The sequence below is a fragment of the Gallinula chloropus genome, assembly GCF_964237585.1.
Source record: "Gallinula chloropus genome assembly, chromosome: 20".
Lineage (NCBI taxonomy): Eukaryota > Metazoa > Chordata > Aves > Gruiformes > Rallidae > Gallinula > Gallinula chloropus.
In genome coordinates, this window is record NC_140105.1 from 3,346,815 (window position 1) to 3,369,663 (window position 22,849).

Below are 22,849 nucleotides of genomic sequence, written 5' to 3' on the forward strand. Positions count from 1 at the left end.
CCCTGAGTTTTCTTACCTGGGCCTTTCATGTTTATCTCCTGCACCTGAACAGTGCTAAGCATCTGATAGCTTAAAGTCTGTGTTTAAAAACCAAACTCTCTGTGCAACCTGTCTCCAGTGGGAGAAGAGAAAAAAAAATAGAATCTGTTGCTTGTCATGTGTTGAAGCCAGAAGTTGTTTCTTTATTTTCACAAGGCTTGAGCAAAGAGCTGTGTTGCAACCTGCAGTTAGGTAGTTGGGTAAGTTAGGTGAGGGTGGAGTGTAGCAGGTGCTTATTAATACCTCTAGGCTACAGGTAAAGGTGACTGTATTTTCTCCAGCCTTCACAGCCCTATGCAGGTGGATATTGTTTTAATGATGAGGTTGAGAGTGGACACTATTTATCCTCTGCTTTTACTGGCAAACTATAAAGTAGATCAATGAATGAAGTGGTAACTTTTAAAGTTAAGCAACTCCTTGTTTCATCTCCCAGCCCCCTACTTTTAAATAAAAGGCACATTCATCATTTCAGGGGTAAAAATCTGTCTCTGTTCTTCCAAACTAAATGAAATTTCTTGTGGAAGTTTTTCTCCTAAAGCTTTTTTATTTGTGTCTTTATGAGGAGTTGATTTTAGCTATGAATGTGAAAAATTGGAACAATAAGAGCAGAACAGTACAGCACTGTGACCACGGGGAATATTTGAGAGGTGGTGAGAATGGGGAATGAAATTGGGTAACAGAAAGTCAGAAGCTGACTTCAAAGCTTGGAACTTCATTGCTGCTTTGTGGATCAAACAAGATACACAGAGTGTGAATGTGGATAGTTTGAATTAGAGAAAGACGTGAATTAAAATGAAACTTAGTATTTTGTGCTTAGACTGAAGGTGAAAAGTTGTGCCAAAGTTGAGTCTGCCCAACTTAGGGAAGGTCTTTTAGAAGATATTTTAGTTACAGTGGACTAAATGCTACAGATGTTTTTTCCTTCAGCCAGGCTTTTCTGACACTGCAGGAAGCCATGGCAGAAACCCACCTGCATCGTGTCTGCAGAACTCTAGGGTAAAGAATGATGTAAACCCTGGAATTTTTGGTAGTGTTTCTTTGGGGTTTTTTATGAGTTTTAAATACCACAGGAAATGTAATGCTGGGCTCCCTTTTTCAAACACACACAATTTGTGAGGAGCAATTTTTATGTCACCAGTAAATATTGTATCAGTGATAGTATGAAAGCTGTAACAAATGACACCTAGATTAGTGTTTTGCTTGTAGTATTTGTATTTATTTAGTCCTTACTTCTGCATACTTCACCTTGTTTCTCCCACCTCCTAAATGTCCACTTTTATACCCTTTTATATCCTTCCTTTACATTATCACCTGCTGCTCTCCAGACTTGCAGTCATGTTGTTACCCTTGCAGCAGCAGCAGCACTTTGAGTCCCAGACACAGGACATCAGAGAGGTGGGAGTCCAAAAGCCCACTGTGAGCTTCACTGAACTGCTCAGAAGTTACTCTTGGCATTTCCTTGCGTTCTGCTGTTGAAGACCCCTGGCAGCATCACCCCTGTCTTTGACTCCCATAAGCCAGGTCCCGTTTGGTACTGTCCCTACTACTGGGGAAATTAACACCCTGATTTGAAAAAACTCGTGTTTTTTTCTTTCACACAGGCAGTACAAGTGTGAGGAGCTGCTTGTGAGTCCTTTGGTGCACAGAGATGAGAGCTCAGTCACAGCGGGCTGAAAGAGCTGGAGTAATCACCCTGTGCTGAAGGAAATTTGCAGCAGCTCTGTGAAATTGCCTTTGGCATCTGTTTTTTGTGTTCCTGTAGAACCAGCTAATTCCATTTTTTTTCATCAGTTGATGCAGCATTTTTCAAAACAAGCTAGTCAACATTTTTAAAGCATTTTTTATTGCAGTTTCTTTTGGAACAGGGAACTGCCCAAAAATCCATCCATCTTTGTTATATCCTTCCTGAATGGGAATTGGTTTTTTTTTTCCCCATGTATTTTTTTCCCCATGTTTGTATTCCTAATAGTCATATCCTATGTACCCCTCTAGTAACTGCTTTATTTTCTTTAGTGGGTTAAAATGAATTTAAATGAATTTTTAACGCTTACCTTCTCCAGTTGCTGTGCATAGTTAATTTTTTATTTAAATTAGCAGCCACGCAGTGATGAACTGTACATTGAAGTTTAATTATTTTGTGATTATATCCGCTCAAGTATATCCAGGAACAGTTTGCTAATGAAATACAGTTCAGTGATCCCACTTCTTGTTCAATGGCATCACCTTTTGACAAGTAGTTTCTAAGGAGAAAAGATGCATTTGATAAATTTGATACAAGAAAGAAAATTGAGAGAGAAATTTGTATATTTATTTTTTTTCTAGAGGCTGTTGTTCCTACAGACATTATTCATTTATTAGATACATGCCACCTAGAGAAGGTTGTATTCAAATGATGTATCTGGATTTGCAGATACCAGAAGAGCCCTCTGGGGAGCCTTGCATACATAGAGTATTTCTTAAACCGTGGCAGTGTATTACTGGAACTGTGGAAGAGAATCTTTAAGTTTGTGGGAGCTCTCTTACCTCTAGGATAACATCACTGACTTCTGCAGTTTCGATGAGGGATAGAAGCATGAAAGTAGAATTCTTAATCTACTTGTTTTCCCAAGCCTCAAGCTGCTCCAGGGCAGGTTCAGATTAGATATCAGAAAAAAAAAAATTACTCTAAGAGTTGGGGCCTGGAACAGGCTGCCCAGGGAGGGGGTTGAGTCTGGAGTCTCTCTGCAGACCCCATGAGGCAGAGTTCTCAACTGTGGGTGTTAGAATCAATTTAAGTGAGTTTTGAGTAGGTTGAAGTGCAGTGCTTGATTCCATATTGCTGTCCAGGATGCAAATATCTCCCCCTTATTTCCTCTCTGTCTAACAAAAACTGATATACTGGTGAAATGCATATAATTAGTGTCATGGATAGAATTAAAAAAGAAAGAAAAAGAGGTTGACTTTTTTTAGATAGTGTTTCATCAAAGGTTTCTGGTCTTGCATTAAATGATTCTGCACTGGTGAAGAGGCATGTTGTCATCACTGTTGTTTTGGATGCCTAAGCAGAACTGGGAGTAAAGCCCACCAGTTTGCTTTCCTAGGTTACCCTGCAGTTTTATACATACCCTGTCTTCATGATTTGTGCAGTTTGGCAGAGCTGACAGGTTGAAGCTTAAAACACTCCACTGAAGTCACTCAAAATAACAGCTCTGCAGGGAATAAACCACCACAGCTTAACTTGCTTAATGCAAGAATCATGTTGAACATGTCTCTCTGCTTTAAGATTATGTAAAAACTGTTCTGCTGTCTCTCTCAAGATTGGTGTATTGATGATTCTCAAGCATTGGTGATAAAGAAACATTTGTCACGTTAGGAGTTACATAGTGATAAAAGTTGACTGCCAATAGGTAAATACTGATGATTTCATTTTATGGTAGTTACAACATTGTATTAAAATATATGTTTTCATGTGATAGATGCTGCTGTGATATTTGAAGTCCAGTACTTTAAAAAAGGGACACTTTAAAATTTTCTGTTTTAAAATGACCTTTGAATGTGTATCACTGAGTAATAAATGATACCAGTGTTACTTGAATAACCCACTTGCTTTAATCGTCATTGAATTATATGTGAAGGGAACAATAAAGAAACTAACAAAGAAAAAAATGTATTAAAAAAAACCACCACTCTTCTTTCTAATCAACTTCAAAATCAGAATCCTGGATGGCTGCTCTTTCAAGGCCAGGTTGGATGGGGCCCTGGGCAACCTTGTGTAGCTCCAGGCCTGGAGGTTGGTGTCCCTGCCTGTGGCAGGGGGGTTGGAGCTCTGTGATCCTTGGGGTCCCTTCCAACCCAGACCATTCTATGATTCTATGATCTTTCAAAACATACAACTCCACCCTGTGTCTTTCCTCTAATGATCACTGAATGCTTGTATACTTTTTTGTCCCCTGTACTCTCCTAATCCTTGCTTTTGTTCATTTTTCACCAATTCAACAGTTGTCCCTGTGATTTTGAGAGCGCTGACGTATGACGAGAAGCGGGGGGCCTGCAGCGTGGGCTCCAACGTGAGAGATGCAGCGTGCTACGTGTGCTGGGCCTTTGCTCGCGCTTATGATCCTGCAGAGCTGATCCCATTTATTAACCAGATTTCAAGGTGAGTTGTGACAATAAGAAACTGAGCTCTTTAGGATTATTTCTAAAAATGTATCCACTATTAGAAAGTAGCTCAAAGTGATTCTAATAGTCTAAATCTGTATCTTCTAAAAGTTAATAATCTAAAAACCTAATATTCTGTCTTTAAGATATATAAAATTAGATACTGACCAAAAGTGATACAGCCATTTAGGGAAAGGCTTAAAAAGTAGCCTGTGTGTGCCATGTAACATGAATGGGATTCATTAATCTCTGGATATTGTTTGTAAAGGAATGAGTATTTTTGTTTCTCTATGATTATTTTTAATAACATTCATTGATTCATGCACATAGATACACTGAATATTTTAAAGAATGGAATATGGGTGGGATGCCATTGCCATAAACAGTAATGTTGCTTTTCCATGTAATTGTTGAAATGTAAAATTTCCTGTTGCAGAATGAGGCCGTTTAACTTTCTGGCTTGACATGTATGTGAATGTTGCCTTAAGTGTGATGAGCTTCATTTCCTTCTGGTTATCTGTCAAGAAAACCAAACAAAAATCCACAGAACTTCCCTGTAAGAAGACTCAGAGAAATTAGTGGATGTTTTGGGTGTGTTTGGGGGGTGTTGTCTGTTGTCTGTAGCTCAGCAAAACACATTCAGGAAGTTTAAGAAGATTTGGAACATTAGTGCAGTAAAGGTAGAAATAACAAACCACTCTAAAATTGGGGCGTTGCTTTATGGTGTCATGAAGAGCTGGGAATAATAGTAGGGGAGGACTTGGAGAAGTTATTACTTACCTTTTCAGGTGAACACTTGTTTTTGGTCAGATGGTATTGTGCAAAGAATATAGCAAGTCTTTACTGATCACTTTACAAGTGAAGCATGTTACATCTAAAAGAATAAACTACACTTCAGTTCTCTAAATAGCCATTTCTGAGCCTTGTTCTTCCTTGTTTCATTTTGAAGTGTTCCAATTCAAAGATTATTTTGAGTAAATAATAAAATCACTTTCTGTTCCTGAAAGTGGTAGGAACTTGAGCTCTGCACAGTGATTCTAAATCACTTGGTATCACATCACTTTTGAATAATGGAGTTTTTCTTGTAACTAATAAGACATTTTAGTTCAAGTCAGCAAATACAGGAGAGAATTTTTTTCTGATAGCTTTTATTTTTAGAGAGTACCCTAGTCCAGAATGACCATAGGACTGAACTAGTTACACTAGAGTAGGAACACATGCATGCCCTTCTTTTTCAGCCTGTCATTTCTTCTTCAAGAGACTTTCAAAAATAAAATTTTCAAAATATTGCCAAATCAAAATCTGCAGCAGTGGACTAGAACTTGGTGGTGCAGCTTTTCACATACTAGTGATGATATTTTTGCAGGTACAAATTACCTTTGCCTTCTTATTTCTTCCATCCCATGCTTCTCCTCTTATTTACTTGGGGCATTCTCTCCTTAGCATTTAGTCTTTTTGCTGGCAGCACACTGGCTGACATTTCACCTTTAATGGGTGATTTGTACTGCAAACACAAAGAGGTACCTTAGAACAGTTTCTTGGCAAACTTTTAGTACAACCATTGATAGCAGCACCTCGTGGGTCCTTGTGCCTATGAGAGGGGTTTTCATCAGTAGTCATTTAATATTATCTTTTTAAATAGGGAAAAAAAAGTTTGTACTATGCAGTGATTTGTGGTTCTGGCTATTTGGTTTAATTTCTGGGCCTGCCTTGCTTCCAGATGGCTGATAGAACTATTTCAATCTCATCCAAAACCCCTTGATGGGAAACAGGGAGCTTATAAAGAATACATGACTTTTTCTTTCTTCATGAAAACCTGTTTTAAAAGTTGTTTGGGACACCCCGTAAGCCCCACAATACCCATTTTTATTCCTCCATCCTAATACACTGTGCCCTTGCTGGTCTCTGCTGTTCTTCATTCTTGAATCCTCACTTTCCAGTGCTGGTCCTTTCATGCAGGGTCACATAACTGTGTCTCTTATCTGTGTGGTACATGCTCCTGGGGTTTTTTGAGACCTTGATAAAATCTTTTTGTCTAAGAATGTGCTGTCAAATTTCTTAAGGCCAAACACCACTTTCTTTCGTCTTTTTAAGCTGTCATGTCTTTTCTTCAAAGTGAGCAGACAAAAAATTCTAAGACATATTTGCTTTATGTCTCTCTTAAAGCAGTTTCATGTTTTGATCAGGTTTCATCTACAATGGTGTAGATACTAAAGGAAGAGAGTCTTGTAACATCAAGCTGTGCTAGACCATGATACCATCCACTGCTTCTGGGTGGCTTTCAGATAATGTGGTGCTGTGGAAAAGACCTGCTTCGGTTAAGCACAATACAAACAGTAATATTTGACATAGTAAGTTATTAAAGAACTATTTTACTTGGAAGGGTCATATCACTCTTCTAGCTGAGTTCATAGTAAATTACATATAGCATGAAATTCTTAACATGCAGATACCTAAAGACGTGTTTGCACAGTGAAATAATGATGTGACTGTATCTTATTTTCAATCTAACCAGCACAGGTAGTGGTAGTGATGCAGACACCGTGTCACCCGTGATCAGAAGGTTAACAAATGTTTCTGGCAGGCTGTTATCAGCTGTGCAGAACTGTTCACTGCTGTCATTAAACTCCAGGAATACATCTGTGTTTTAGCTGCAAGCGTATCTTCAGGATGAGTATAACCATACCAGTTCCCTAAAGTCTGGTTCAGAACTGGAGCTTTTTGTAGATCTGGTCAGCTGCCTTATGGAAATAAATCCTCTGCTTCCATCCTCCTAAAGTTGTGCAACTTCAAGGCTCCTTTTAAGGCCTGGCAAATGTGTTCCTTGTGAAACTTAAAACAGCTTATGTGTGAGTGCGGAAGCCTTCGATTTATCAGAACTTGGAGCTGTTGGAGTTCTCTTCAGTTCCACAGTGCTCTGAGCAGTATGTTTCTTGTACTCCTTCATCCTACCATGGTGCAAAATATGTGCTCCCTGTATTAGATGCAAGTGCACAATTTTGATTTTATATGATTTGTGATATTTTGGTTGACTGTCACAAAGCTCTTGGTGGGATCCTCTATAGACAGGTATGAAGGAAGGTACTTCTCTGATGAAGCTCTTGTCTTAGCTTTCAGGCTGTTGTGGAAAAAAATTCTCTTCTTTTTAGGAAAATGTCAAGTGAAAATAAATGGAAGCTTCTACCTGTGGTAGTAATTACCAGTTAACACTGTGGCTATGCCAGCTATGGCAACTTCAACTGCTTGGGATAAGTTAGTGCAGTGGAGAGAGACAGGGTGGACACCAGGGAGGAAGCTGAAAATTGCTTATGATAAGTTGTAAGGTGTTGTGGTTTGTATATGCTTAGGCTTTTAGCAAAGCTGCACAGTATTAAGGCTTTACTTAAAAATCTTTGTAGCTCTGTTGGCCATACCTCTCCTAAATATAATCAACTCTTGAAGGTAGAATTGCCACTGCAAAGAGAAATGGTGAAAAAAAATATTCAAATACAGTATGACACACAGTTTCACCTATTGTGTCAGCAAGCCAATAATTACATACAGCTTTTTTTTTTTTAAATCTAGCCTTAGGTGTGTCACTGTTTTACTTAAAGAAGAGTCATACTTCTAGCCGCAAGCGAATTATTCCTACCCTTCAAAAATGCAGAACTCAGCATCTTAAAGCAAAGTACATAATTTCCATTGTGAGCTGAATTACACAGCAAAAGCATCTGCCTATGTAAGAATACAAACTATGAAATTCTTATAGAAAAATAGTAAATTGATTCCCTGCCTGAAAAGAAAATACTACCTCCTGTAAAGAATGTAATGAGTGATTGAGATCCTGAACTGGTGCTAGAAATTGGAAATGGCTTATCCTTCCTTCACAGCCTCTAACCCTGCTGTTGAACCGGCTGGAGGAAGACAGGTAATGCTGACCTTGGAGCATTAAGTACCTGGTTGCTACACGCAGACGGGAAGGGCAAGGCAGTGGTCAGGGTAGAGTAAGAGCACCGGTGGTAACTGAAAGTTGTTGAGTTACACAGTGGGCTGCTTCATGTCTTCCAGCTTCACGGCATGGCCCGTGGCACATGTTGATGTGTCTTGTCAGGGAACTCACTCGAGTACCAAAATGCAGAAGAAATAAGCTATTTAAACTGGGTCCTGCCCCTTCAGAGTGTGGCAGAGGAGTCACAGATCAAAGCAGAGGGGTCATTTGGTCCTGGGCAGTTTGTTGGGTTTTTTCCCTTTCCATGCCTGTAATGGAATGACATGTTTTCTGTAGTTGAGGGACATAAGTATTTCACTTTTGACTAGTGAAAAATCAATTTAAACTGCATGGTTAATAGTAAAATTTGTGCCAGTGTTCTAAAAGAAACATGTTTCCATATTCAGTGGTGGCTGTGTCTCCTCTGCTTTCTTATGAACGTGTTGTTATTAGGTGATGAAATTGTTGAAACGTTGAAGTTAGAGTTAGATTGCTGTAGATGATAGATCAGCCTTTTTTCTGCCTGACCTTACTACTCTTCTTTAAAGAGTAAATAAAAAGAGGACACTTACTAGAAGTACTTGCCTGTGAGTATTTCTAATAGTAGTTGCTCGTATTTTTCATGTGGGTTTTTCCCCTATCCATATTTCAACCAGATACACTCACAAATACTTGCTTATTTATTTTTTTTAAGTCCAGTTAAACTAATTTCTAAAACTCTTCCTGATCTAGTCAAACTACAAGACCACAAAAAGAAAATTCTTGGCAAAATAGCTGAAACTTCCCTTTTATCTCAGTGTAACATTTCAGGATCCTTGCCTGCACTGAAGCTGCTATTCAAGCATGCCTTGATAAGAGCACCACTTAACCAAGATTATTTCTCCCTCTCCGAGTCCCTGCATGTTCGTTCTTTTCAAGGTTACTATGAGGAAAGTTAAATATAATTTAATAACTTGGAAATAGACATAGTTTGATTCCTGCCCCCTCGGGTGTGGAAGTCCTGCCCCTAAAGCAGCAGGTGCACAGTAAGAAGCTGAGCTGTGTTGTTTAAAGCCTGAACAAAAAATAAAAAGGAAAGCATACTTCTCTTCTGTTAACACAATTACACTGATTAAATTGTTGCTGGCTATCTTAATTATTTGGAGCTGTTGCATAGCTGGAATGTAGTTTCATCTATCTGTCATTCGATGGGGTAGGTAATCAATAAACGAATCGCGGTTTGAAAGGTGTAATTGCAGTTTGCCTTTCAGCAGAACCTGGGCACAGAGGGTGGCTGGGGCAGGGGCACAGAGGGTGGCTGGGGCAGGGGCACAGAGGGTGGTTGGTGTAGGAGCCCAGAGCGTGGTTGGTGTAGGAGCACCGGCAGCTTTGTCTTCCCTGCGGTGGTGCCTTGTTTTTCAAGGGGGGGAGGGGGCAGGTGTGGCTATGGATGAATGATGTAGCTGGCTCCAGGGCAAGACTGTCCTGCAGAATTGGAGAAATCTGAAGTATTGCTTTGAGCTACATCTTGTACCGTGATGAAATACTGAGAATAGCTGCTTCCTCCTATGTATTTGAATGTTGCCTTCAGAAGAGAGTTGTCTGCCTACAGTGTCTTGCACTTGTGTAGGCATTTCTTGCAGGGGCATCGTTGCCTTTTTTCCTAGGGTAGTTTTGTTTTCTTTTGTTTTTTTTTTACTAGCAACAGTAACTCCTGTTGTAAGCACTTTTCTTATTGCTGTTTTCTGCTTGTGTTTTGGGGTAAAATTATGGAAATATAATAAAAACTTTGGGACTGGAGTAACGCACTGAACAGCATGGGCTGTTGGGTGCCCAGCAGTAAGAGCTGCCTTAGAGGACTGTGGAGGTATGCAGTGTGGATGTGGGGATGGTCACTGCATTTCTCCTTTGCTGACTTTCTCCTTGCCTAGCTAAACAGGAGGAATTAAATCCGAGGCTGTAGCGTGAAGGGCTTTTCCCATGGCAGCACGGGCTGAAATGGGTTCTTTGCTCACCTCCTGCACCCACGTATCTCCTGCAGTTGTGTAACATGGCTCTCAATGGGGCAGCTTCTCTGGTTTAAAAAAGAAGCAACAAAAACCTAACAAAAGAAAAAACAATTGAGCTTAGATGTGTGTTCATCATCGTGCTCACTGTGCAGCCATTCCAGTTGGGATACTGGCTATTTGCAGCAGCAGCTCTCGGCAGACGCAAGTCTGACTCTGGGCTCTTAACTTGTTTGGACTGTTGAAAACTCTTTGGCTTGGGATGATTATTGTGCCCTCCCTTCCCTAATGTACAGTAGGGAGGAGAGTTTCTGTCCTGCTCTAAGTGAGACTTACCCCTTTTTTGGGCTCAGGAAGGAAATTTTGGGTTTGTGCCAAATTGGCAAGAGGTTTGAGAGTTATTTTTTCTTCCCACAGCTTCAGGGTGGTATGCTTGAATTAATGGTAGCAGATTCTCAGAGGTTAGCAATGGGATAAGCTTCTTGCTGCTGGTGACTAGTATAGTCTAGAAGTGCCTGGTACAGGTGATAAAGGAAATTCAGATTTATTGTTTGGTATGTCTGGTGCTTATATGGAGAGGTAACTTGAGATTTGTGATATTTTGTGTTGTGGTATCTGTCACCTGTCTGGCCTCTGCTCTCTGAGTCGTTCTGCCTTGTTGGGGGAAGGAAACGAGATGGGTGTTGGGCTGAGGAAGTGAGCTGCTAACATGCTTCGAGTCCTCCTAACTTTCCCTGAAGTCAGCTAAGTGAGTCCCTGGGGGAGACGGGAAGGCGTGGGGAAGAAAGGGAGAATTATTAGTTGGCTGATAGAACTGCAACTCACTTTTTAAAGCCCATTTGCGTTTATTGTACACTTAACTGCTTGTCGTGCATACAGGTTAAATATACCTCAAGGAACTACAAAAGGTGTTTCATAGAGACTGGGAGATGCAAAGCCATTCTTTGCTCTACCTGTTGGTAGTCAGGTGTGGTACCTTTCGGACAAGTCAAGACATGATCCTTTAACTAGCTTAAAAAAATAGCCCACTTTGTTTGACATAAACAGTTTCTTTATGTTAGGAAATCCTGCTGGAGTATCACATAAACTCCCACGACAAAGCAGACAGGTGAAGACACCTTAGACATGTTTCATCTTAGGCACATTGCTCTCCTTGCTAATCCCTGTGTTACAGCAGACTCTGCCCGCGTTTTCAAATAGGAATTAACTTGAAAAAATTATTGGTCTGGGTTGATAAATTTAAAATACTTCTATTAAGAGGATTAACATAAAACAGTGACTACAGTATGATTTATGATTATAATGGGGCTACGAGGGCAATGAAAAAATTCCAGGGTTTTTTTGTTTTGTTTTTCTTAAATGTGGTGTTCAGTTGCAGGGCTGAACAACTCGGGTGGCACCACACAGACAGGATGTAGCTTTGCTGGTTTTGCTTACACAGGTTTGTCATAAAGAAACAGAAGAATAAGAAAAAAAATGGAAAAGTTAAATTTGATTATAAACTGAAATACTGGCCAGAAGCTCCCGTTGTATATAATAACCTGGAACTGTTCTCATTGTATTTCACACGCCACATTCTAGGACTAAATAGGAAATTCAGGGAGCAGTGTTTGTTCTCCTGGGATGGTCTTTTAACATTTCCAGTTTGAAACGACTGCATAATCTTTCCAATCAGTATGGTAACATTTACTGTGTATATCACATTCATTCCTAAGTTTCTCTTTTGGGCCGCTGTTGGAGACAAGACACTGACTCAGAAGGGTTTTGGTCTGACCCAGCACAGTTCTTCTGAAATTCTCTTTAACACTTAACTTCAGGGTACCTTTGGCACAGCCTCTGGATTCTGAGCTTCCTCAGTGAGGGCTCAGTGAGGGGTTTGGGGTTTTTTGTTTTCTCAGAACAATAGTGATACTTGCACAACTGGCAAGTAATGTTTTATCTTATAGTCTATGTAATTGGAAATATCAGGCAGAAAATTCCTTCTTTTTGCTTTCTAGGGTGATTTTCAACCAATTCCTTAGGTTTGAATATTGTCTGCTAGAATGAAAACATTTATGGGAGCTATTCATATCATTAAAAAGCTACACTTCTGAAATTGCCTTTTAAAATCATTTTTACATTTCCTTGTATGCCAGAGTGGGGGGGAAGCAAACATGGGATGAAGATGATCTATTTGGCCCAGCACTTTTTCACAGTTAGCCATGTATACCACTTCCCAGTGATGTGCTTCCTAAACATTTGCTGTCCAAACCACTGTCGTTCTGATGACCTCCTTTTGTCTGACAGTCACCTCACGCGTTGTGGCAGAGAGAGTTGTTGCTTATGCAAGTAGCAATAAGCAAGCATTAACTGTCTTTAGAACAGTTTATTGGGTTTTATTTTCATTTCTTCTTGCTTTCTGTCTCTTGTTTTCCTTAATGGAGGTAAACTGAAATTACAGAGGCAACATTGATTGTGCATTTCAGTGAATTTTAACAACACGGTATTCTTCACTGTAGGAAACAGATAGCCACTACCCAGGGAAGTTTGATATTATCAGTGTAATTAATATCTTTATGCTAAAGCAAAGCTATCTTTTCAGCCAGTATTTATTTCCTGGTTTGCCTGGAGTCAATAAATAATGTAATGAAGAGTTTCAGAGTTTGAAAGGAATAATTTTCTGCTTAAATGATTCTCCTGAAGTGATGTTTATTTGTCACTGAAGTTAATTGAATGCTGGAGGTGCATTTCTAAAGCTGTAGACTTTGTGTCCTGGGATATATTCTGTCTCTTGTGTAGCATGTCTTTTAAATGCTGCTCTTTTGAGGTAGAAGAATTAAGCTGTTCAGGGTTACCAGACTTCATGAACAAAGAAATAGTTTTGGATAATCATGCCTCTGTATCTACAGGACACCTTTTTTAAAAAAAAACCTGCTTTGCAATTTATCTTGCAGGTCACTTTTTACCAGGGTTTGCATATTGTTTTCTGATTTTTGTTACTTACAGGATGTGATTGTTCTTGTAGAGATAGCTGCAAGTTTCCATTGCTTAACTTTTAGTTTTGCTTAAGCCTTACATAAGACTCACTGTGCATATGGCTATTGAGAAACTCTATTTCCAAGTTCAAATTTAAAATTGCACTGTATGGGTCTCACATTAGAGATGATAGTTATGTCCAAGTTTTAAGCTCATGTTATATTTAAAAGATAAAACCTTAATGTAATTGCATACTTCTATTTGAATTGAAATACGTGGCTGTATCAACTCAAATTGTATTTATTTTTAAATAATAAGCTCTGTAGAGGAAATTCTGCGTGTTCTGCTTAGAAGTCTAAATGTTGAAATGATGGTGTTAGACATTCCTTCTCATAATTTTGGTACTAATACTCAGTATTTTATTTCTTCAGTGCACTGGTTATTGCTGCAGTATTTGATCGTGACGTTAATTGCAGACGAGCTGCTTCTGTAAGTTATCACATTCTGGCTTAAATGCTGCTGTCACTTTTTGTTTTCCTTGAACTTGACTTAACTACTTAGAACTGCATCACACTAGCAATGTATTCTGTTGTGAGGAAAAAAGAGCTTTTTTTTAAAATCCTTAGAAGTATAGTGTAAATTTAGATTTTAAATCATACAGTCCAGAGATCCACATCTTGATTTATGGTCACAGCTCACAGTCTGCTGTATTGTTGTCATGATGGTTAAGATAAAGTATCTAAGAAAGTTATATAGGGTTTTCTAGTCATGTTATCAAAGACAAAAGGGTCATGTGTAAGATACAAACACTGTATCTTTTTCAGTCTGATAAGTTTTGTAGAGGAGAGAATGTATGCTTGATTTTTGAGAACCTAGGTCAGTGTGGGTTTTTTTAAGGCAGCAAGTTTCATATATAAAAAAATAAAAAAAAATAAATACAATATGTCTCTTTCAACAGATAAACCAAATTATCTTAGGTAAATGTAACACCCCACTCCCCCCACACTCTGTAACTGTATTAACTCAGACACAGGACCAGACAAAGTCTATCAGAAAAACCAGGTGCCTCTGTTTTGAGTATAAACTTCACTGTGAATGCATTTTAAAGAAAGGAAAAAAGAAAAGTCAGTCATTGCAACATGCAAATTCATTAACGTGCCTGTCTTATTTGGTTTTTGAAATTTTCAAAGCTACTGCATTTATAACTTAGGAAAGATTTCTTGGGAATACCTGGATAGCATCCTTATTTTTTCTAGCCACACCTCCACTTGAGAGTTTAAGCTGCTGAATGAAGCTGCAGCATAATTGCTGGGAAGTGAGTCAGTTGCTTGTGTAATCATATCACAGATCACTTTGTCTAAATAGGTTAAAACCAGAGCGTGAAAGCTGAGATGCAGTAGATGCTCAGCAGAATATAACACAGTCTTGAACACCTCAATTTTAGGAACTAGAATTTGCTGTTCTTGGCAATTTAAGTGACTTTATTAAAACCAAGTACATAGAGGAAAAGTGAGGTAGCTTTGCTCTCCTGAGAACTGCACAAAGCATTGAGGAGTGGCGATGGTGAAAAGTGACTTAATTATTTGCTCCACAGTAATCTATATATAAAGAGAAGAATTCTCTTTACCACGATTGCTGCTATGACTGTACTGCTTACCTTTAGCTTAAGTAATCTTCAGTATGTTTTTGTGCTTAAACATGAACCCCTAGTTTGCCCATGAAATATGGTGCTAAACCAGATACATTTGCTGATGATATAAGCTTAGTGCCAATGGTTCTTCTATGTTTCATTAGAACTTTCTAATGTAGAGCCAGTCCAAGGTTGGCATTGCTGTTCTGATGGACACTTATGAAAGTACAGAAACTTTATTTTCTTATTTTAGAAAGGCAGGCAAAGAAAAATATTTGCGTTTACTGGGCATTGTTACAATTTTGAAGAAAAGTACCTGGGGGTCCTAGTTATTTCCACTCATTACTACAGTTAAATATATATTTAAATAAACAACATGTTTTACTAGATTTTCCATCTATTACAATATGCAATATATTATGATGTAGAGCACCAATAAAACAAAATAGCATGTAGAGATATTTTGAACCCTGAGGTTAGAGAGAATAAAACAGGACTGTTATTTTGAAGCACCAAAAGCGTTCAGAGCTGACTTGTGCAACTCTACCATGAATAATCATCATAAGGAATACTCACATGGACGGAGTGATCACCGATTGGGCTCCATTTGTCTCTGACATGTTCTAGAGAGGTGGTTTTATTTCCTCCTTTGGTTGGTTTATAGTTTTTAAAATCACCACTTAGAGAATGTTTAAATAGTGTTTCAGTTTCTGTGGGAACAGCAAAGCATTCAGGTTATGAGGCCAGTCAGTCATCTCGGTTCTGGTATCATGGCATCTTTAAATTAAGGTCTTTGCATCCAGGTTTTCCATCTCCAGAAGGGGGTTGTATGAAAAATGAAAATTATTACAAAACAACTGAAATATCTGGCATCTTGCAGGGATTTGCAGTTGTTTGAAAGTATGATTGAAACAGTCACGTTTTCAGTTATTGGAAGTCCTCTGAGTACTATGAAGAAAAATCTTTTGTGAAACAATAAAAACTTGCTACAGGAACAAAGAGGGAATTCTCTCAACATTAAATGAGCTATAGAAAATTGCTTTCTAACTTAGATAAACATATTTCATTATTTTCATATTTCTATTTTACTTTCAATTAATATTTTGGAGATCATTTTCTTTGTAACTTTTTCTGTGCAACGTAATCCCTTACACCCAGGAAGAATAAATTACCATACCACATTTTTTGTTGCTAAAATTGGGATCAGATGCTGTTCTAGAACTGGAATGTGTGGTGGCTACTAAGCCTTCCTCAATCAATGGGGAAATTTTCCAAATAAAAACTCTAAATGCTGTGTCCTTCTGTTTTTACATTCCTTTGAAGGCTTTTTCTGCTTTTCTTTGATTGTCTTGGTTTTCCTTCTTAACTGGCTGAAAATTTATATCACGCAAGAGGCACCTTGTAGCTTTTCTTTAAATTAACAAGACTGCTGATGCTGAGAGTGGTTGGTGGTGGCACGTAAGAACCTCCCTCAACCTAAACAACCAGCTGTGAAACAAGTTAGTATAAAGATTTAGTCTACACCTGGAAAATTTGCTAGCTACTGAGCTATGTGTACATGAATATCCTAGTTACTCTTTATACTTTCATGAATTCTGAATTCATTACAGAAGCTTGAAAATCTAAACCAAAATTTTTTTTTTCTCCTCCTCCAAGGCAATTAAATTGAAGTAATGAACAAAATCTGTAGCAAGGCACCACCAATCTCCCTCCTCGTGAGCAGTGGCTAAAATTGTATGGATTTTTTATCTATAAACTAATTAATTAGGCATAATTAACAAGCAAATTAGAACCTTAGAGTATGTCAGGTGAACGTTAAAGTATTTTTGACATGCTGCTGGACTGTTTCTTAGATCTTCATGATTTTTTTTGTAAGTTAGAAAATAGTGACATTTCCACAGTGGTGGCATTTAAAAATTCCTATGTTAATTAACCAAACCACATGAAATTGTTATGTACAATAGCTGCTTTGTGGCAACATCATCTATATGCCTCTGTACATCTTTTTCCAGTGATTTTGCCCCAGTTCATGTCAGTCCTGGGCCTACAGATCTAATAGAAGAAAACTTCCACTGGTTTGAGACCAGGCTTATATTATCTGGATATTAAAGTTTCTGATCTGAAAAGGGAAAAGAAGGGGGAAACAAAGAGAAAGCTTTACCATATTGTAGCAGGAAGGCAGCAGTACAGTTTAAAAAGAAATTGTAGTGTGGTGATTAAACTACTAAATCCACTGGATGTGAGACGAGAGTAGCGTCCTTGCTGAAACCTCCCTGTGCTGCGTAAAAGGATCTCAGAAACATCAAAAGGGTTTGAACACCAACGTGTAAAAAGAAAGAAATGACATGAAACGATAGCCTGGCAAATCCTGGCTGGGGTGTGTGTTGACAGAGAAGTGAGGAGTGAAAAACCCCCGCTGTGGCAAACAGTAATGATCAAGCGCAGGGCAATGCTACAGCTCCTGTTCCCGCTCTGGAAGGCGCCTTTATGTGTTGCCCAAGGGTGTATCTCCGCTGCCGCCACTGTGGAGGAGAGCCCATGCAGCGCGCTCTGCCTGAGGCAACCCGAACTGGTTAGCTCGGGGCCACGGCTGGCAGCGCGGCTGCAGCTGCCAGGGCGCCATGGTGGGTTCCAGAATCCGCTGAGGCGGCGGGAAAGCGATTAGAGAGAGCATGTGCTACGTGTCCTGCAATGGATATACAGCGGGCAGGAGCTGAACTAGCCTGGGCAAGTCTACAGGATCTGCAGTTGTTCTGCTAAACAGCCAGAACCTCAGCAACGCACTGAGGGACTTACGAGGCCTTGCTTCACCTACGGGTGAGAGCTTGCACTGTATGTGGAGTCCGATACCTTGGCAAGCTAACCCAACCTCTTGTTTTTACAGGTGGATTATTGCATGCAGGAAATACAGAAGCTCTGTCTGTCAAAATTTGTGAGGAGTTCTCTGTAAAGATTAGGTTTTATCCCCCTCTGTATGTTGAATATCAGTGGTGAGGTGACAAGTGCTGCCCAGTGCTGGTGATCTGAGTTTGTAGCTGGAGTGGCTTTTCCTGAGAGCAGCCAGATAGTGATGATCTCTCCCCTCTGCAGTTACAAATTCCAGAAGTTTTTATTAGTACTTAGGATTGTATATTTTTCTAAGCAACAAAAAAGTAATGGGCTTTGTTGAGAGAGGGAAAATATTCAAGTAGAAAGCAGGGCATTATGTAGATTTTATTCTGTATGTTACTTGCAGTTTGCAGGATTTTGAGGGGGTTTAGTGTAAAACACAAGAAACACATGAATTTTGTCTTCAGGTTTCAGTGTTTCAGCATGCTTTCGGATGGGTATCTTTCAAATTCTCAATATTTGTGTCTGAAGTTTTAATTGACAAAAGACTCAAATTTGCCTTCATGTCGAAGTTGTGAGACAAAAGTGAACTCCTCGATTTCTGTTGTCTACAGGTATTGACTTTCAATTCCAGTGCGAAGCCTTGTGTCACTACTCAAATGCCCTGTTGTGGGTGTGACTACTTTAATAAACTTGCATTCTTAAACTGCTGTCATGCAACATACAGCTTTAAGAACACCAGAACATAGAGACGCAGAAACAAAAAAGCCCTGTGGGCTTGTTCTACTGACAAAGCTTACTTTATTTAAAAAAGAAAAGCCATGGGTCATTTATATTGTTGTGTGTTTTGAATTCATCATCTGGTATTTATCAAAAAGCAAACCTGACTCGTTTGGGTATGTTTGTTCTCTGTTCCTTAGGCTGCCTTCCAGGAGAATGTTGGGAGACAGGTATGGTGACTTTCCTGAATCTTCATTCATTAGTGCCTTGGAGGTTACTGTGAACGTGTAGTACTAAAGATGAAAATTAGACACTGTGGCTTTGGAAAAATGGAGTAAAAGGATGTCACAAAATAATTATTTTTTGTTATCAGCAAACACCCTCTTGTGAAATATTTTTCTGAGATGTGAGTTTTATTTTTGTACTCTAGTTTTGGAAGAAAATGAGCTTTCTGGTAATTATCAGTCACACTGACAAGCAAAATCAGCATGTATGATGGCCATTATACAACTTGCACAGTGCTCTGCAGCAGGGAGAGTGCAGGGGTTGGGGGTTATTTGTTTTATTTTACTGACTTTCTAGTTTCTAACAGAAGTAAATAGCTGAAGTGTGCTGCACAGTCATTGCTTTGGTTGGTGATGCAACAATGAACTAAGCTTAAGAGTCTTCAACTTGGTTTGCCTGCTGTGCCACAGTACTACCGCCTAGAGATTTTGAGAAGTCTTGCTTTTGGAGGTACTCATGTACTTTGAAAAAAAGTATTGTGGTAGGTTCCTAGGTAATGTAGCAACATTTAAGCAGTTAAAATGGTTAGACAGCTTTGATTTGCAACCTGGGAGGAGAAGCAAATAGGGTAAGGACTTGGATTTCAGTTTCCTGGTTTCTTTATATGAGAATATACAACTTAGAGGAGAAAAAAGGGAGCAGAGTGATTCAGTTAGTGAATTCTTGGCACAGAGTGGGGTGTGCAAACATAGTGAAAGCAAATTTTGTTCTTTCTTTAGGGAGTATGCTGCTCTTAGGGAAGCTTTGCGAAAATGAGGAACCTCTGTTAAAATGCTGACTAGCTTTCCCTGATCTCATGTCTGGAGATGCCTGTGTTGTGACTTGGGATATTATTCCTTTAGAACAATGGGTATTAAGCAGTGTGTCTGAAGCTAGTGTGTGTATTTCTAGATAGAATTAGGTTAAGAGCAGAGAAAGAATGCAAGAAGACTAGGAGGAAGAGGGTGGGTATTTTTTGTGACCTGACCCAACTACATCTGTGATAAATAGAAGCCGGGTTGATTCTTCTCTGGGTCTGTAGTTACTGCCCTGGAAAGGTTAGTCATCACACAGCAACTCAGCCTGATTCCACTTCAGGAGGTGCTGAATGCAGTAAACACCTTACTGTGACTTCAGTTCCAGGTGAGATAGAGCTCCTTGGTGCTACAGGTGTAGAAATGCTTTCGTGTACCAAAAATTTTGTAGCGTTTTGTATATCTTAATCAGAGGAATACAATCTACATTAGTTCACTACCAGAATGTTTTCTTCATGGCTCTACTTTGACCCACAGTTCAAGTTTGTCAGTGCTGGTAGAACTCATATTTTAGCTTGTATGCTGGCATGTTAAGGAAGAGTTTGCAGTCAAATACTGAGTTCTCCTGGCATGAAGAATGCTGTCAGTCTCCAGTTGGTTCCTGTAGGAGTTCAGAAGTTTTACATACTGAACCATTCCTTACTGCCTAGGAAAACCTTACCTAATCAGTGGCTACACCCTCAGTAGCTCTTCCCCTGAATGCAATGTGTTGAAGTGACACCCTTCCTCTGAATAGAAAGGAGCTAAAACCTTCTCTCCATCGGATGTAGCAAGGCTGATGTTAAAAGAGGGAGGAAAAAGTTGCCCTTGCCTCCTCGTTCCTGCCTCCTTCATCTGTGGGATTCAACATGTCCTGAATCTGAGAGCATGCTTTTATGGCCTCAGAAAAAGCAGCCATTGTCACACTTCATGTAAATGAAAACTTTGACAGATATGAAGGTTTATTTTTTTTTAAGCATAAATCATGTAAAATGCACATACATCTAGTAAAACAAACATTTATATTGCAAAAATAGGTTTTAAGTGTTCTAACAGCATAGAAGCTGTTAACTTTTCCTCTGAAGTCTGTCTCTCCTGTCAGCCATGACCTCTGTACTCATGAACTTGCTGTCAGGAATTTTGCCATCTCACTGACATGCACTGTGGCACCATGACCTTCCGTGAGATGGCATCAAATTGGCACACTACAGACAAGGAGGACACAGCAAGGTCCAACTGGCAGCTGGAATTGAAATTGTTCAGCTGTGATTTTCCTTAGTTACAGTATACATTCTTATACATTTCACTGGACATCTTACTAGGCTATAAAGTGTAGTGAGGCATTTACCAGGTGTGTGTTCTTCTCCCTAAGCAGTGTTTCATTAAGCTTTTGGAGAGTGCATTCATTTCACCTTAGAGTTATTAACACTTGCAGCTAATGTCTTGGATAAGCCATAAATATTCTGGCTATCCTTCTTGGTCCAGTCAGGTTGCAGGCCTTGGATTTTTTGGACAGTTGGCATTATGTTTTCTAGAGTAAGACCTCTGCAGTAGCTGTCAGCTTCCCACTGCTTGCAGTATATGCTTCTTTAATTATTCAGGCTTAGATCTAGAGATATTTTCTACTGGTTTTGCATGGCTGTATTCTAATGTGGAAGGGATGAGTGAGCTGTAAACAAACAAAACTGTATATATCCAGAACCTGTACTTCCACATAGCCCTATTGCTTAAATATCATATGATTGTCCCTTTTGTAAGCGAGCCTGGTGTCTTTCAGTTGGCTGGTTTCCATTTGTGCTTAATTACGGCTTATGGAGGCTATGCTGGCTCCTCTGTTCCAAAACACAGCCTTGCTGTGTAATGCTATATTAAATCACCCACAGCCAATCAACACTCTTGAGGATCTGAATTGTATTGCTTATATAAAAAGGCAAATTTTTAGGTGGCAATTGCCTATTTAGAAAGATAATTGATCTTCCAAACCCAGAATATTTTGAGCATGGATGTCATAAGCGTGATACTTCCACGGGACTCAATGTTCCAGGCTTTCCTGGGAACCAGTGTGCTTTTTAAAACAAACCAACCAACCCAGTATTTCAGTTCATTAATAAATAAGTCATAAAAACACATGTAAGTAGAAAGAAATAAAAGTAATTGAATTTTTGTGTATTCTGCATGTGATGTGCTTCTTTGTGCCAAAATCTGTAATTTTATACTTAATAATCGCAGCAGGTGCTTGTTCCTTCACATGGCCTGAAAATGTGTTTACTTTTATCTAAACCTTCTTTTAGAGAAACTTTTTTTTGTGTACATATGTAGTCATGCATTCATCAAATGCATATTTAGATATGACTTAAAGGTGTTAGGATAGCTACTGCATAGTTTATTACCTGCTGGTATTTACTTTGTTTATCATTGACTCACAAGTGCAGGCAGATATTTGGCTGTTTATATTTCCAGTATCCTTTATATCTCTAGTACTAAAGTTATTTTATTATAAATTAGAAATTAAATGGTACTTTTTCAGTGCTTGGACATCAGTAGGAGATTTGTCGTCAGTATTGTTGCCTATTTGGAAAGTATTTTACATGTTTAAATATTTTTTCCCCTCTTCTCTATGATGTTTGTAGGGCACTTTTCCACATGGCATAGACATTCTAACTGCAGCTGATTATTTTGCTGTTGGTAACAGAGTTAACTGTTACCTGACTATAAGGTAAGTTTCCAAGCATTAGCTTTCCTAAACATTAGGGATCTCTTTTACATAATAAAATATTTGTCTGATTGTTTCACCTTGCTGAACATTATGTTTATTACTGTTGTTTTTGAATAAATTAAGATTTTATTTTTCTTATTACTGCATCAGACTTCTTATTATGCATAAGACAGGGTGCAAATGTGACCGTGATTTCCCTGGCTACGTGGGGGAAGCAGCCAAGAGGTAATGTTTGCAGGTGCCACAAATCTGTCTAAACTGGTCGAGATTAGGGAAGGCCAGGGGATTTTGAAGAGCTGTAATAAAAGGAGAGGTGGATGGACTCTGATGTGGGTGAAAAAAGTAACTAACACTCGTTTTAATAAATCCTTTGCACAAGTTTTTGAATTTGTGGTCAGTGCATAGATGTTTAACTTGAGTGCTTATGTTTTTCTAAGGTGGCTCAGTGAAAATCTACCCATGGTATGCAGCGGTCCAAAAAACAAACTGATGGCTGCAGTATGGGCTCTGCAGAGAATGTAAAGGGAAATAGGGAAACTGGTGTGGTGTGGTTATAAATCACTGCCTTGTCATGGAATAAGGCACTCTGGTGGGGTTGCACTTCCTCAGGAGAAGATGAAAAAGATGCATGGCTGGGTTTTAGCTTTAGCTTTCTGAGACAGGCAGTCTAGCCTAGGTGTCTAGCCTCTCTCCATAGTCAGTGCAGAGAGACAGGCACCCACAGAAGGTGATTCAGACCATTTTTAAGATAGGTCAGGTAGATTGCCCTGTTGGAGTTGCATGTTGCTCAGTAGCCAGCAGGTTAGAAAGGCT

The 22,849-nt window shown here is 39.2% G+C and overlaps 1 protein-coding gene across 1 annotated transcript in view; it reads left to right on the forward strand.

The window, feature by feature from the left end:
• Positions 1-22,849, forward strand: part of TBCD (tubulin folding cofactor D) — a 117,132-nt gene that overhangs the window by 43,523 nt on the left and 50,760 nt on the right. Inside the window, exons 13-16 of the mRNA XM_084273516.1 lie at positions 4,018-4,174; positions 13,515-13,572; positions 18,463-18,492; positions 21,951-22,036. Coding sequence (XP_084129642.1) covers positions 4,018-4,174; positions 13,515-13,572; positions 18,463-18,492; positions 21,951-22,036 — 331 coding nt within the window. The remainder of the gene's footprint in view (positions 1-4,017; positions 4,175-13,514; positions 13,573-18,462; positions 18,493-21,950; positions 22,037-22,849) is intronic.